Genomic DNA, 17,299 nt, shown 5'->3' with positions numbered 1-17,299 from the left:
CCCGCCGTCCTTCTCAATCTTGATTGGATAAGCGTTTTAACCACCGTGTTGTTATTTGTCAGTCAAATCGTCAATCATCTGTTGCCGTATTCTTTTCCTGTTTATTATGTATTTCACTTTTCAGTGCTGTATGATAAAAGGCCAATAACGAGAGCTCAAATAGGATAGTTGAAATAGGATAGTTGAAGGTTCTTTTTTTCCCTCAATCTCAAATCTTCTGCATTCAACCTTGTTATCAACTGTCACAGGAGCCATATGACCTGCAATTGGGTCTCAATCATGTCAGGCAACTATTCCAAAATGCCAATAAATTTGCAGTGAAAAAACGATCTGATTGTCCCTCAAGTCAAACCACCTCTAATCAGAGCCTGTTTTGCATGCATTGCTACATCCATCTTGGAGCTTCTTTAAACTTATCAGCAAAAATGCACAAAAAGATACCCTCCCCCAAATGTATAAAGAATTTTAGATAATCTGCTGTTATTAATATTTATGTTTGATGATTGCGTATTAGAATCCTTTTTCTCAGTGTTGAAAACAAACTCTATGCATATGCAATTTTCATGTCAAGTTTATCTGCTGAATATAGGGTTCTCCAGTTGCTATAATTCAGTTCTCAGAAGAGTGTGCACTGAAGGTGTCAAGTTTCCACCTCACGTATGTGTAAGTTGTATACAGGACCATGATTGCCTCCAACTACATACAACTGGCAATCATGCTGGTTTGTAAAGACTTAAATGTTAAAAGAGATACACAATAGATGCCGGGAGAAAGGAGTCACAAATACCCATCAGATTTTGCTTCAAGTCTATAGACTAAATTGAGGGTTAAAAAAGAGAACACATTTGTTTTGATGAACACTTTGTGAATGAGGCCCAATCTTTCTGTATCAAACTTGGCACTCATCATTCGGAACATTGAAGCTCAAACAACTGAAAAAAGAAAGGGGTAAACACACATGTTCTAGAGGAGGTACACTTTGGGAAACAATGTAAATACGTGAGATTCTTAAAACCATAATTTTAAATTTGCACAGTATGGTGCTTATGCATAAAAAAATTCTGCTTCAGTTCCACTTGTACTTGCAGGTTTGCTCCTGTGCTTCAGATCACTAAAGCTCTAATGAGTGAATAAGAAATTGATTGGCAGTTGAAGTTACATACATCTGTGTTGATAACTACAAAACCTGTAACCAAAGTCATGAAAAGCAGGGCTAGAATTTGACTGGATTTCACACCAATATCTCTTGTGCACATTTAAACATGGTGAAAGTGCATTGAAATGAGAGTGTGCATGCTCTCGTTGCCGTTCTGTGCCTGTGATGCTATCAGGACCCCACTTCTGAGTATTATTTGTGGTGTGTCAGTTCCTCACAGCGCGCTACCGCGGTGAGGCTATTTCTCTCAACCTTCAATTCAAACTTGGCCCATTACAGCCAGACTACAAAAGCACTTTCCGTGCACTCAGGAGCTCACGGCAGTGAATGGTGGATACTTCCAATCACCCTGCTGTCAATCCAAGTGTCAGGTAAACACAGACCAATGGAAACAGCTTTAGAAAAACCTTGCAGCTATATCTGTCTTACTCCAAGAGTCCTTGGAGACGTGTAAACAATTTTTGCAAATACTTCAAAGGTAAAGGGAGCAGTCAAATATGCTAAAAGCAACACAAATCCTAAACCCTAGTGGATGCAGGGACTTATAAGAGACATCTGCCATGATGTTTGTCTTCAGAGCTGGGAGTGTTGTCTCATGCTCAAGCTTCAAAGGAAATGAGATTGTATTGACAGACTTTGTATGCCCCTCCTGAGAGGAATCTGTGAAGTCAACAATTACCCAGTGGGAGCTTCAGTGCATCTATAAGGATTCTGTGCGATAAATATAACTGTCAATGAAGGCTTATCGCCAGCTCAACATACACACACAGACCCTTTAGCTACAAGTTCATCATTTCGATGGGGAAATACAAATACTGTGCTTTAGCAATAAACTTGCACAGAATTGATAGAAATAATGATTCAAAACATAATGCATTGTGAAAGCCTCTTCTCATTTTTGCTATTGTTGCATCACATATTTGTATTAGAAATATGAGTGATATGTGGATACTGAGTGAATCCACAATGGCTCTGAATTCTTCTTATTAACATACTGACAGTTGTTTTCACGAAGGCCAGTCCGAGAGGGCGCAACCCCACAGAGAGAGAGGCTACCCTGCTGGAGGCACCTTGTGGGACACTGTAAACAGAGAGAAAATTGAAACTGTGCAGCAAAGAGAAGTGTGGATGGAATATCCAATGACTGTTATACACAACTCTGACACATCTGAGATGAGAACAATCACAATGGTTTTGTCTTTGTCACCTAAAACTTACTGTTATACTGAAAGACTGAAACCAGGCTAGTTGCATGAGTTGTTTTTATTGGTTGTTGATGAAAATACTGCATAGAGATGCTCATTATACAAATAAAGCACATCCATCCATCCATTTTCTTCCACTTATCCTGTTAAGGGTCGCGGGGGGGCTGGAGCCTATCCCAGCAACCTTCGGGCGAGAGGCGGGGTTCACCCTGGGCGGGTCGCCAGTCCATCGCAGGACACACACACACACACATATATATTACACATATAGACAGACAACCATTCACTCTCACAGTCACACCTACAGTCAATTTAGAGTATCAATCAGCCTCGTCCTCTCTTGATGTCTTTGGACTGTGGGAGGAAGCTGGAGTACCAGAGAGAACCCACACAGGAACAGGGAGAACATGCAGACTCCACACAGAAAGATACCGTGCCCGAGACGGGACTTGAACCTGGAACCTTCTTGCCGTGAGGTGACAGTGCTGACCACTGCACCACCCTGCCGCTGAGTGCAAATAAAGCCATGGAACCAAATAGGTTTATCAAATGTAAGGAGTGGAGACTTCTCCAGGGGAATCCTGGGTTTGTAGAGGTTAACAGCAAACAAATGAACCAACAAGGTCCATATATGAACTAGCTTCCAAAGTATTTACATTATGCTATGTTTTCCAGCAAATGTAATCAAATTTTTTAACTGAACTAGATGGAAAACAACTACGATGTTGATGTTGATGTTTTTTCAATAGCTACCTGTTTAGTTTTTCTGCTTACATTTAGGAGCGGAGACAGAGCGGTATGTAACTGACCTTCCCTGGAGCCCTCTTGTTTTTCATTACTGATACCCTCAGTGAAAGTAGAAATACCCAGATAAACTAGCAATCTGGTACCAGTGAAAGTCCCCATTCAAAATTCTACCTTAGTAAAAGTAGACCGGTAACTGCGTTTGAGTGGGCTTAAGTACCAAAGTAAAAGTGTACATTCTACATGATGTTTTTGTACTCCAGTGCTTTGGAGCATTCAGTCCTCAAACCACTGTCCTCTAGAGGTCATGTTAAAGTCATGTGTTATAGTTGAGCTGCTGTGACTGTGTCCTCTTGAAGTTGGCAGTCTTCAGTTTTGAAAGCTCATCATCTGGGGGGAGCCTATCCCAGCTGACATTTGTTGAGAGGCTGGGTTCACCCTGGATGGGTCGCCAGTCCGTCTCAGGGCTATCGGGAGCAATTGGGGTTCAGTATCTTGCTCAAGGATACTTTGACATGGTCACCGGGGAAAGCGAGGATCGAACCAGCAACACTTCGGTTTCTAGACAACCGCTCTACCTTTGAGTCTCATCATCTTCATCAGAGTTTGTCATATTGTCTTTAAACAAAAAAAAGTAACAAATAACTGATGGGTTTAGGTAAATATAAGGGAGTAAATAGTGCAATATTTCCTTTGAAATGTAGTCGAGTAAATGATCAAAGTACTCCAAAATGCAGTTATTCAAGTAAAGTACAGATATCTCCACATTTTAAGTACAACACTTGAGTGAAAGTCATTTGCGATGTTTTGCCGCTGGCATAAATACACATAAACCTACAGGCAGTGAGCAACAGTGTGAGAGCAATGAGAGTATTAATACCTAGAGCTCTAAGAAATGATATTTCAATCACTGCATGTGTGGTACACGTGGTTTTCTGACAGATAAAGCAGATTGACAAGAAATAGTCTGTAAAACAGTACAGGACTGGTGAGCATGTGTACTTTCACTGAAAATGAAGAGTGTTGGTAGTTTGAGGTCATGTTTGTTGAATATGAAATGCAGTTTCAGTGCAAAGATCTCTGATTGCAATTGGTCTATTAGTCACTGGAAATATTTTTCATATACCGCGTATGTTTGAAAAGGTAGCCTGAAGTATATACTATGCACATGGTAATAATAACATGTGCTCGTTAGGTTTTGATATGCACATCATTGCGCAAAAGTTGTGTGCTTGTTTCTTCTCTGCATGTTATCGCATGTGGGAAGGGAGATGGTTAAAACATGTTTTGCTGCAATTTAATTTGATAAATAAAGAACCTTCCGTCTGAGACTTCTCTATTTACTCCTTAATGTACAGACAATGGTTTAATCCATCATAAACATAAACAACAGTAACTCAAAGCTGTATCCAAATAGCACAATGAGAATATGTGGAAATGGTTGTATAAACCATCATGAATGAGCATCAGGTGCTATTCTGGTCAAATGCAGCTTCTATATTGATCACATGTCTATTCTCTATAAAATACATGTGACTGATGGAGAAGCCACACAATGGCGATAATTACAACATAGCAACAATTTTACTGTCATCCACAATAAAGGTAATGATATGATACAATACGTATTTGTTATAACTCTTTTTGTCTTCACAGGCCTTTGGTGTGATTTATAGCAGCAGGCTGTGGTTTGTTTTTTGGGGCGTGTGTTTCTGTGTCCGTCTTGGTTTGATGCCACTGCGGTTCCCCTCGGGCCAGAGTGGCACCACTTGACGGATGGTGCTGACAGTTCATTTGTACCAAGAATTTGCCACAGGACTGGTTTCACGTTATGTTATATTTAGGCAGCTTTTGCAATCTACCAACCTCACCTGTTAATGTTTACGAAAACTTAATTTCACCATGTTTGGATTTTTTTCCCATGATGTCGGAACACCCAATGAGTTCGTAATATATTCATTTTTTCGTGTCTTTCCCGTGACAACAACATTATTGCTGTCAAAACTTGAAACATCTGTCGAGGATGCATATGCTTGTTTTGTTTCTATAACATCTGTGTGATTCTAAATAGCTTCATTACTCCTCCAGACAAGATTTATGATCACTTCACAAAAATTCTCCTGTCAACTTGGGAACAACTCATCACTCCTCGAGCCTCAAAAATACAGCAGATGAATGTGATTCTGTGTGGGATTTATGTTGGCCAACACCACCACCACCAATCCTAAAGAATGCAAAAACAGTTTTGTCTCAAGCCCCTGTTGTGCTCTCTGGAGGCTTTGCATGGTTTCACTTAGAAAACAGTTGGCCGATTGCCGTATGCTAATGTATAGAAGTCAGTGTGTACATACACACACAATTTATATATATGTCTATGTATATATGTATACGTATAGGTGTGTGTTGTGTATGTATGTATATATAGATATATAGATATAGATATATGTATACACACACACACACACACACACACACACACAAACATGTTGAAAATGTCTGAGTGCATAAAATCAGCAAAATAAACATATTAATATTGTTTGATACACATGTTGTCATCTGTCTTTCACTGCTTCTAACCACAATAAACACTATCCTATATTTTGCCACTGATCTCAAACCTTGAAGACTATAATCCACCTTATTTCCATGACAAACACTATAGTGCTAGCACAGGCTCCGCTCCATAAAACATCCCATCCAAAACGTGGATATGCAATACTATCTCTGTAAAATTACAATTTTTATTCAATCTTTTTCTTCCCATCAGAAGGCTATTTTGTTCCTGGCAGTCTTAATGGTTACAAGATATTCAGCAAAGCGCTGCGATCTACTGCTCTTTGTTCGGACTCCCACAGAGAATGTAATCTTACTTTTGAGCACTGCGGCTGCAACCATACAATTCCATCAACATAAACGCTTCACAAACACTTACACACAAAGTATAGGGAGGAGAAAAACACTACTTCAACAGGAATCGTTTTCTGGTTGAGCTTGAGGATTGTGTACTTATACTTTACATATATACTCTACAGCACTTCGTAAAATGCTGACTTTTGTTTATATATGTATATAATCACAATGCCAGAGAGGACATTTTACTGTATGTCTGTAGATCTTTTTTGGTGTATTTCTAATATTTTGTCCCTTTCATAAAGACAAGATGGGCAGAATATTGAACACCTTTGCATACATTAAAGAGCATCAGCCATCCACTACACCCTCCTTAAAAATAAACATAAATTATTACCTTTCTGACACTGTCAAATGCTGAAAAATGAAATGCTTCAAAAGACATCAACATAAATAAAATCAGAATGAAAAGGTTAAACCAATCAATTCACAAATAATTATACAAACTGACCACTTCTTTTGGCCAGAGCACCTGCATCCTTGCATCGCCCTTCTAAAATCAGCATCTCTTAACAGATTTAATTGTAATTGTCCCCTTTCGGCTACAGTCAGTGTCAGCTGTGTCTTTTAATTCTCTAATCAGTGGTCGGCAGGACCACTATCACCATCCCCATGCAGCTCCCCACTCAATACAGACATCCCAAAACACACACAGACTGGTTTTGTCAAATGTTTTATTGAGTGTCGACATCTGGGCTACTGTAAAACATGCATTATCTGCAGAAGGGGGAGAGGAGCAGGTGGCATTGTCCCCGCTGTCAGCTGTGACAGTGCTGGCACCCGTGATGGAGATTAATGAAGTATCTGGAGAGTAATATGCTCCTTCAAATGATGTTACAATTTGGAGTGGGGGGCTGATCCTGATCTTAAATAGCAAAGCTGTCAGAGTTTACAGAACCTGAGCTTTGGCAACGAGGGGATTTGATCCTATGGGACAGGAAACAGAAAGAGACAATTCACCTCGGAACAGTCAGCTATGTAAACCGATAAAATGTTATGGAATCACTTTTTCTTTGGTGCGTTTGGTGTATTAAATTTGAAAAAGATGATGTCGCCGTCTTCAACGATGTAGTTTCTACCCTGCTGTCTGTATTTCCCTGCTGCCTGTAAGAAAACAAGAGAAAATAACTATTAAAAGAAAACCATGGAAAAATTATATATACTCTAGTTGCTCATTAATGGTTAAATTAATGGTATATGATGTACAGTATTAACATTGTCATAAATAATACAAGAAAAAATAAGATTGTCTCTTTCATTGATAACAATAACTTTACTCCAATTACAAATGTCTCTCTCTCTCTCCCTCTCCCTCTCTCAATCTCTCTCTGTGTCTCTCTCCCACAGACACACACACACAGAGACACACAGGCACAGACACAGACACGGACACAGACACGGACACACACACACACACACACACACACACATTTTGTTCAAGGGGTGCCTGAATTCCCACTGAGTGAATAATCCTCTCTTCTGCCCATTTAAGTTTCATGTGCACAAGCACAAAATGTTAATAAGTCTTTGATTACAGCACTATCAAACTTCTCAAGGAAACAAATAAGTTCTAACATTTCTTTTGTGTACAGTAAGTATTTGTTCTCCTTCCCGGCAAACTCAAAATAATTGACTTGAAGTGCTAATATGGACAGGTTTATGCATTCTGCCTCTGAACAGCGCACAATTAATTAGAAGAATCAATGTCCCTTTAAAGGCTCAGGAGACCATTTAATCCGAGCTCAATACCGCCAGAAACACTGGATGGAGAGGGAGACAGGAAAAAAAAAATCAATGGCTATTTGTGATTCCTGAGTATGTATTAAACCAGACACGTCTAACTGGTTCATTTGCACTTGAAAGCAGCCATCTGGAGCGGCAAGCTTGGCTTAAGCAGATATGATTACTAATAATGTGATATCCCCATACATGGGCCCTATTCAGAGAGCCTATTCCCACAACTGGCATTAAATAGCACGGACCTTAATGCCACAGTAAGAAACGCTCCATGTTCTTATGAGGCCCAAAAAAGGATTAGTAAAAGAGCATTCAGTAAGGACCTGACACTCAGATCCCAACCTTGGATAACAATAGTGAAAACCCCCCAGAGACACACACATTTCCCTCTTTGTTTGCAGCTTATGAGGGGTGTGGACAGTACACTGCCACTGCATTAAATACATATCTTAGTCTCTCAAAGACTTAAAATATGTACATGATGTCTCCTCTATACTGTGTGTATCATCATAATTCCATTAGCTGAGTCTGATCAGTGGGGCTTAAGGCTGCTGCTCACACAACACACTCTCATCCTGTAATTCACTTCAATACAATTAAAAGGATTTCATACACATTATTTTTGTTGTTGTTGTTCCAAAGGACTACATTTGGCTGCATGGGTGCAATCATTCTACAGCACAAATTAAATTAAATTATATTTTTCCATATTTATCCCAAGTAGGGCTGTACCATATCATGTCAGGTCATTCATGATATGTCACTGGAAATCCTCCCCGTGATAAAGTTTTAATACTGGGCCACTGCAGGTATGTTTGCACGATTAAAACATTATTTACAGTTTCAAATTAGAAAAGTATTATTTACAAAATGTCCAATTGATTATCCAGCAATTACATTATTAATCAGAGTAATACAGTTAGTACTTTCACTTTTGATATATAAGTTTGATTTTTATTGTAATAATTCAGTGTTTGATTATGGTCAGGATTTGGTGTTACTATTTAGACAGTATTATATTATATTATGCTACTTGCATATTGTGCAGTATAGGTTCTCAAAAAAATTCAATGAAATGTTATACGATAATAATAATATAACAGATTTATGCTAACGTTTGCACACTGCCCCATGGCATTATTGACCTTTTTTACTCACATTCTTATGAATATGATCTATATAATGCTCTATATTACATGTCATAGCAGTTTTTGACGTCTGCTGACCTTTGTCCTGTCCTTGTTTTAGCTGTATACGTCTATTCTGATGCTATTAAAGCTGAATCTGGATTAATAGTGGTATTAGGAAGACAAGCATTTGAAAGCTTTAATTCGCTTTTATTGTTTTTCTAAATCCACCATGAAATCAGTCATTACATTTGACAGCAGCGTGCACATGAACGACCCGCTGCCCGGTTAAAGGTCAAAACAAACTGTGGCCACCGTAAAACTAAGATATGCAAGTCACATTTCTGCTCTGTTCATCCTCAAAGCAGCTCTCATTTGAGGAATTTCACACTTTATTTAACTTGCTGTTTTATATCACTGTCACATTCCTGCAGTGACTCGGGGAGCTCTGAGCTAACAGCACACTGTATAGATCTGATGAATGCCTGGTGGGGTGAAGAAGTGCTACCTCTGAGCTACTGCGCTGAGCTGCGAGCAAGAGCTACCATCAGCCAGTTAAGACACATTGTGATAAAGATATGCACAGCTGGAGCAGAATGGCAGTGTTTAGAGCCAGAATCAGTTGGCTTGTCAGGAGTGGTGCAGGAGTGTGTGCAGTAATTTCTTCCCCTGAGTAAAGGTGAAGAGCAGTTTGCAGTCGGAGCTGTGCGGCGACTGTCAGCTCGACTGATCACAGGAGACTTCTCCTCATCTGCTCTGGCACCCTGACTGCTCACCTTGACAAGACTCTCACTGCCTTCCTCTTTAAAATCCAGGAATTTCATTACTTCCGCCATAATGAAGCCCTTCTCAAAGTCTGTGTGGATCTTCCCTGCAGCCTGCGGAGCCTTCGTTCCTTTCTGTCACAAGGAAGGAAAAGAGAGGACAAATGAATTGTTTTGGAGAAGATGGATTACAGCACGTGAACAACATGGTGTTTGATAGGGTGATAGCGTTGTGAGCGTCACACAGAGTGTTTTCACTCCTGATTTCTGGATAGCTTTCCACTCGGCTGTGCCCTGCTAGGGCAGCATGGACACCGATAAGGGCTCAGCACTGCTATCAATGCCTTCTGATTCCCATTCCTTGGTACTATTGATTTCTGTCCAAGTAATCTTGCCTCATTGTGGGGCGCTGCTTGGCTCTCTGGTCATAACAGCGAGAAGAACCAGTGTTGCAGTGAGGGGTCGGGGCGGTGGAGACCACCAGGCCTTGATATTTTGATACACCAGTATCACTTGTTAATTATGTGAATCTGCTTTCAACCTTTTAAAACTGTCATAAAATAAAGACAATATAGGTTCAAAACAGGCTTTAAGATTCCCCCTAAAGTTGTTTCAGATGCCAATTTCTAAAGCATTAAATAAAAATTCTTTTAAATTCTTTGTACCCTGAGTCCTCTTTAGCACTCCCAACTGGTGACTGATGTGCAATTTATATGCACAGGAATAAAGCCGGGGGCAGAAATGACAAACGACCTAAACAAGTGACGTGGCTGCTGTGTATCATCCTGACTCCTGCCTGTCATCCCCCTCGCTCTCTGTGCTCCACAGCTCTGTGCTCAGGAACTGTTGAGCACTTTTAATTATGTATATAATCAGGTTGGGGTCAACATATTTCATGCCAAAAGAATGATGCGTATTTAATGACTCTAATACATTACCACCTCTTTGCAATCTCATTGACGGAGTGCTTGTGAGTTTAACTACCATTAATCAGCATCAAGGTTTGTCTATCTGGAGAGAAATAGATTAAGGGAGGGATTTTTTTTAGAAGGTGCATTACAAGAGGTCCACATTGTCCTAGTTAAGAGCTATGCAGAGCAGGCTGATAGATAATGGTCACCTCGAGGCTGCCTAATAAAGCATGTTAAAGGACTTAGGAGCACGACATTACAGAGTGTAGTTTTTACAATGCAAGATGTATTGGCGTAATATAGTTACCCACTGATGCTTACCTGACTAAATGCCTCTCATACACAATCGAGGCTGGCGGTAATCTGTTATGTCGCAGACAACAAGCGTGTTTTTGAGGATGCCTTTGAAGTGTTTCAGGACTTTTTTAATACCTAGCGAGGTCATCAGTCATGCTGAGATGAGTGTGCAGTGATGTCATCTGACTAAAATGTAATGTGTCCTGTGTAAAAGCAGAGTGAGCTCATCTTCCCCTCTGGCTTCCACAGAGTCAGAGAAGCTTTAATAAAACTGAATCCCTGTTCACAAACGTGTGGACGCTTGCACTCTGCAACGATCTCTGTCAAAAGGTGCTTCAGTGAAACATTTCTCATTTAGGAGTTTGACGTTGATGTTAAGAGCAGCAGTTAAATTATTTTTCTGATTTAAACAACAGTTAAAAGAATCAGGACTTTGTTTGATGCGAGCACATAAAACGGGGGAGGTAAAAACCCGTTCTTCACCAACCATCTAAGGATTCTGTGCACTTGCTTCCTCGCATTCTTTGGTAATTTCTAAATTCAACACAAGTATGAGAAAAAGACATACAGAACCTACGCGGATAAAATCATTACATATTTAGCCGATTATCAGGTATTTTGAGGACAGTTTTGACCTTCTATTTTTAGCAGGCTTAAGAGGTCAGTAGCTAAGACCTCCACTGTAAGAAGCATAGAATAAATAATTAAGGAATAGTAAAGCCACATTCAGATTAATGCCTTTAGATGCCAGTTAATATCCTTGATAAAATAATTCACTCTAATCTTTAGGAAGGCGCAGCCTCCCTTCTCCTAGCAGGTCAGTGGAGGTGGAGTGTGAAGCTCACTCAACCCTTAAATGACATTTCTTCCAGTTAGAGCTAAACTGAAAAAGATCATGCAAGAACAGAAAAGCAGCATGCACACATTTTTGTAACGGCACCTTCTAGAACTACATATCTTAAGTGGTGTGAAGAATCACGCGTGTAATAATGTTGAATATGCAGATGCTTTTTTTTTATTTATTCATTTATCTTCGCACATCACATGAGCTGAGATGAAGAAAATGGTGAGAAAGCAAATGGAGACTTCAAAAACTTCACTTCACTCAAGTTTTTAAACTAATTGTATTCTATAAGAGAGAAATTGTTTACATTGTAGAAGCCAAGATAGAAGTAACCTCACCAAGTTAAAGATAAGATAAGATGAACCTTTAATCGTCCCACAGTGGGGAAATGTAACAAAGGGACAACGTTTTAGTTAAGAAATATCTTCTTCGGGTCTAATATAACATAATAAAGTCTGCTCTATCTATGAGTTTACACAGTTTTGTTTTTGTGATCTCTCTCTGATGCGCCTGTCCTTTATACCACTTATGCATGAGTGCAGAAGTAAAGTACTTTTGCAGCTGAACTACTGCGTCTTATCCAAAATCCTTCATGCACAGCAAAAACACATTCTCGGTCAACAACAATGATCTGAATTCAAACACTCTGTGTGAGACTGCTCTGTTATTAACTTATCGCTACCAAACGCACATGAATTATTGCAGTCAATTCAGAGAATTTACTGATTGCTACTAAAATGTAGACACTTAAGTAGCTCACATTTAATCCATGAAAATATCTGAGTGGATACAGATATTATTCAGGTCTACGATCTTTAATTCTGAAAAAAAAAAAAAAGTTTAGGTTAAACTTACTTGATATATGTTTTAGTGTTCCTGACCAGTAAAACATCTTTTTGCATCATCCAACTTGCTAAAAAAGGAGTTTTAGTCTTTTAACATGTAATACCTGCATGCAAAGCCAACATCTGTATTGATGCAAATCCTGCAATCCCCCTGCACAAAGCTCTGCACCAGCCAGGCTCAGTAAACTGAGACACATAGGGAGGAGGAGCCCCCAGCAAGGCCCACAAACAGTCGAATGAAAAGCGACATCAATTTTGGCACAGACAACCTCCGTCACACAGATTAGGCAGGCACAATACACCGGCTCCTTATCTCAAGCGGCAGGAGGAGGGCAGGCAGATCTGCACAGGATGGAAACATTCTCATGGACGTAATGGGCAAAATCAATTGTTGCCCTCCTCAATCAATGTAGTCCCCACTTTCACTGTTCAGCAGCTCACCAGTAATTGAAGTTATCCTTGGCCTGTAATGACTAGCTAAAGCACAACCATGACAAAGTTGAAAGTGTGTGATATCAGTGAGGGTGCCAGCAGGGTGGAACATGGGGCACTGCTCATTTATGTGTGTGTGTGTGTGTCTGTGTCTGTGTGTGTGCGTGCGTGTGTGTGTGCGGGCGTGCGTGCGTGTGTGTGAGTGTGCGTGTGTTTGTTTGGTTCCACCTCCTCACAATCTGTACATTTACGTTCACAGAGGGATGCTGGCTCTTACCCGAATGGTCCACGCGCGTACCTCATCAGGTCCGGCAGTGAAGAAGTACTCCAGCTGCAGGACTGCGTAGCCGGCCTTGATGATCCTGCTCAGGGCGCTGCAAGACAGACGTAAGAACATATGAGCCAGAACTGGAACTGTTTAAGTATTCCTTATAGCTGCTGATGCCTAGACAACATTCCCTTTGGTGGCAAGTCCCCATTCATTCCAATACAAACTCATTAGGAGAATAAGATGGGTCACTTCGTTTTGCATTCAACTCTCCAATGGTTTCTTTGATTAATTAGACAGCTTGTGGACTCATTTAGCATTTTTAAGAATTCAACCCGATGCCTTCAGTGCTGGGAGAAAAAAAAAATCTGCTGTCACAATTTTTCTCTCCATAGAGGTTTTCACAGGAGAACAATAAACCCAAAATGCCCAAGTTATAATTATACCTACAGATGACAGATGACAGTTAAAAACTTAATTTAGAGGAAAACCCTTTGACTGAGTTGTTCAGTAAGAAGAGGGATCCTTTGCTTTATAATGGTAATTACTCTGCCATTTATTATTCTATCAGCACATGCAATTAAAGGAGTGCATGGAGGACACAGCTGATAATAAAATGTGGGGAGACTGAATGCTAATTAACCTCTGTGTCTTGTGCTCCCTGCAGTACTCCTCACTCTCCTCTTGACTCTTGTCCTGTAGCAGGCTCTCCAGGCCGCCGCTGAAGGGGATGACCATGGCGCCCGGGTCGTGACTGTCCACCCACTCCTTAATTTTCACCAGCCTGGCAAACACGGCAGCCACAAAACAAGTTAGAAGACTTGATTAACATGGAGCTATTTGTTATGGGCTGCCTATGCATATTCATGAGAGCAGCTGAACGTATGAGAGTTGGCAGAGGGCTGCACTCCCAATGTTCCTCTCACAGAGTGACACTTTCTCAACATCAGAGTTGCCTGAGTAAAGGTTTGAGTTGAAATATAAAGATTTTCAATATTTCAAAACGTAACCACACCTCATTGCCATTAAGGGAAAAAAAAAAAGTATATTGAGGCTTTACTGAAAGAAACAGCAACACAACAATGCAAAAAAGCTGCAGTTCTTTTATCAGCAAAGTTAAAATAATGTGGCATGGTGCCGTTACTAATCATTACAAATCATTAATTAATCATTTATGTGGATGTGGAATTTCACCTTTGTGATGTGGGTTATTAAACAACTTCTCTAGCTATAATTGAGTTTTAAACAGCTTAAACAAATGAAAGAAAAACGTAATTTCAAGACGCTTATTTTCAAATGTTCTAGAAATGAATACCTTCATCTCAAAATTACAAACAGTATGGAAGCATTCATTCAATGGTTGCAGTAGAAATTCAGAGACTGATTTGCACTGAAAACAGGAAGAATCAAAACTCTCACGACAAACATGACTTTGTAAGAGGGAGATTTATTTTTCACAAAACAATAAATATATTGGTATAAAAGAATACAGTATTCTCGCTGAAATGCTGAGTTGTGACTGAACATGAGTAAATTCAAAGAGACAAATTCACCCAGGGATTACCGAACTTAACATTTTCCACAAAGACAATAGAAATAGTAGAAAAGGAAACAATGACAATTTAAAGAAAAATTAATGCATCTTTCATCAGGGTGTTGGGCCACAAGAACAAACGTGTCTCTGGAACTCTTCTGGAGGGACAACACCATTCTTCCCAAATATATTAGTTTAATTTTATTTTTCTGTTTTTTTTTAAATGATGGATGTAAAGTTCTGTGTTGGCCCAAAATCTCAAATGCCTCAAATGATTCACCCAATATCCATACACTAAACATTCAGGCACCCTCTCTTCTTCAATTGCATTTATATTTCTGCACTTTCTTCTTTTGTCCTTTATGTTATCATCTGTCTGTATATGTCTTCTCTGATCCAACTGAGGTTTTGTTTTCTTTTTTGTCTTCCAGTGCAGCAGGACACCTGACATTGCAGGGCAAAGATGGACTTAATGGTAACTCTCAGTCAGAACAATATAAGGGGGGTTAAGGCAATTATGAGATTAGCCCCACAAGCTCTAAGGCTGGGATTGGACAGGACTCAAAGAACAGCATCACACAAATCTATTTTCACACGGCGGGCCGACACAGGTCCAAGGATGGATTGATTCTAAAGGGTCCCTGTCATTATCTGTAATCCTAGTTTCCTGTTTAAAGACCATAAGAATCAAAGACTGGGAGGAACCTGAGCACCTCAATACCACATCTATTCTAATAACAATGTCATTGCTTTATCACCTACAGCCCCATATCACTGCTCCTACCTAATGATTATCAATATACATGACAGGATAATGGGCCCACCAAGAGCACAGTTTTGCTTTTACTGGATGTTTCTTCCTGCAACAATCCAGAATAAGACTGCAGGGTAAATTTGAAATGCCAGCTTGCCTGTCCGTTCAGACGCTATTAAGAGTTGTAACCTAATATTTCACTTCCTATTCACATGATATATATGTGGAAATAAGATGTCTCACCATTAAAGCATGCAAAAATACAACACATTTAGTCAAAGCCCAAAACCCTGAAAACATAGGAGATGGCTGCTGTTCCAGGAGGCAAAAAAATCCAATCTGAGATAATAACAGCTGTAGTTTGTCACTTTTAGCAGCACAGCTGTCTGTTTGGTGGCACGTTATTTGCATTCCTCAGGTATGGCGTTCTCTACAGGCGGCTGAATAATGATTCACAAATCACTCTCTCCACACCAGTCAAGGGCTGTGATCCTGTGAATAGACTATTGTACCTGCGACTGTAATTGGTGAAGACTTGACAGAGCCGAGCCAAGTCAGCCAAGTAACAAAGAGGCTCTTGGTCGAGGGCTGAGGGATGATTTTAATAATGTGAAGCCAAGACGGATAACGTGAGCTGCAAATGAGCACAGGGGTCTCTGGGTCTGTGCACTGAGTGACACAGGACCAGGCAAACACCTTGCCACAGCAACACGAAACACCTCCTTCCCGCAACTCCTGAAACAAAGCACTGTCAATTAAGAGCTTTGATGCTCCGTCAGCGTGACTCCGAAAACCATTTCTGTCACCGCTGTCTACCCACGCCATGTTGCAATTTGTATTTATGTCCTTTCCAATTATTTGTGTGAACTTTTGTATGGATTGCATAAATTGGGGAAAATGTTGATTCAAAATATACTGAAATTATTATTATTTTTTTTTTGAGATATTCTTTTTTTTCATGAAATGTAAATTGACATGGAACATTCCTGATAGGGTTCATGTTTTCATGGCGGTATAAATCACTTCAGTGACCTGTTTGGTCTCTTTGCCGCTTATCTTCTGTATCTCTTAAGACAAAAGTGAAAAAGTGGATTTTTGAAATAATGTTTAAAAAAAAAGTCTTAGTTACACAAAAAAAAGACGAGCGATGTGTGTGTGCGTGCGTGCGTGTGTGTGTGTGTGTGTGTGTTTGTGTGTGAGAGAGTGTGTGTGAAGCCTTGTCAGTCTCCCATTATATCCCAACACTGAGTGCCATCTCTCACTGCTCGGTTAATAGAAAGATTCAGCACTTTCTGCTCTTGATATCCTTCTCTGAACAAATGATGCCTGAAATTTTTATTCTTTTTATAATGGAATTCCAATGGCCTTTGCTGCAAATCAAGTGGAAATTTTTGCATATCAAGTGGGAAAAATTAAATGTTAACCACGTTTTAATGTGATTAAGGGTGACAGGGACATTATTTCTGCTAATCATTCAGCAGCTTGAAGGCTCAAACGAGGCCGAGGAACAAGCCGTGTTTGTGCTTCTCCTGATACTCTTCAGTCAAAGAGAGAAAAACAGTTCTCTTACATGTGCTTTCATCCAGCTTTTACAAATTCAAAACACGAGATTCAATTATGTTTTTTTACTCCATGTTAACTGTTAAAAACACATCAAAATGCAAGCGTTCCAATTATTTGTATCTGGAAAACATCTTTAGATTTAACGTCTGCTGCATTCACAACGCGTGATTTAAAGCACAATATATTGTGAAATGACCAGGAAAAAAAA

General features: G+C 39.8%; 1 protein-coding gene across 1 annotated transcript in view; it reads right to left on the bottom strand.

The window, feature by feature from the left end:
* Window positions 1–6,704: 6,704 nt before the first annotated feature.
* Window positions 6,705–17,299, bottom strand: part of LOC147252368 (obg-like ATPase 1) — a 42,546-nt gene continuing 31,951 nt past the window's right edge. Inside the window, exons 8-11 of the mRNA XM_086221141.1 lie at window positions 13,884–14,024; window positions 13,250–13,346; window positions 9,656–9,778; window positions 6,705–7,119 (exon numbers count right to left, since the gene is read on the bottom strand). Of these exons, the coding sequence (XP_086077267.1) occupies window positions 7,018–7,119; window positions 9,656–9,778; window positions 13,250–13,346; window positions 13,884–14,024 (463 nt within the window). The 3' untranslated portion in view covers window positions 6,705–7,017. The remainder of the gene's footprint in view (window positions 7,120–9,655; window positions 9,779–13,249; window positions 13,347–13,883; window positions 14,025–17,299) is intronic.

Source organism: Aulostomus chinensis, chromosome 12, assembly GCF_037954235.1.
Source record: "Aulostomus chinensis isolate RoL2024-O1b breed Wild chromosome 12, RoL_Achi_v1.0, whole genome shotgun sequence".
Taxonomy (NCBI): Eukaryota; Metazoa; Chordata; class Actinopteri; order Syngnathiformes; family Aulostomidae; genus Aulostomus; species Aulostomus chinensis.
This window is presented reverse-complemented; position numbering and strand designations above follow the sequence as displayed.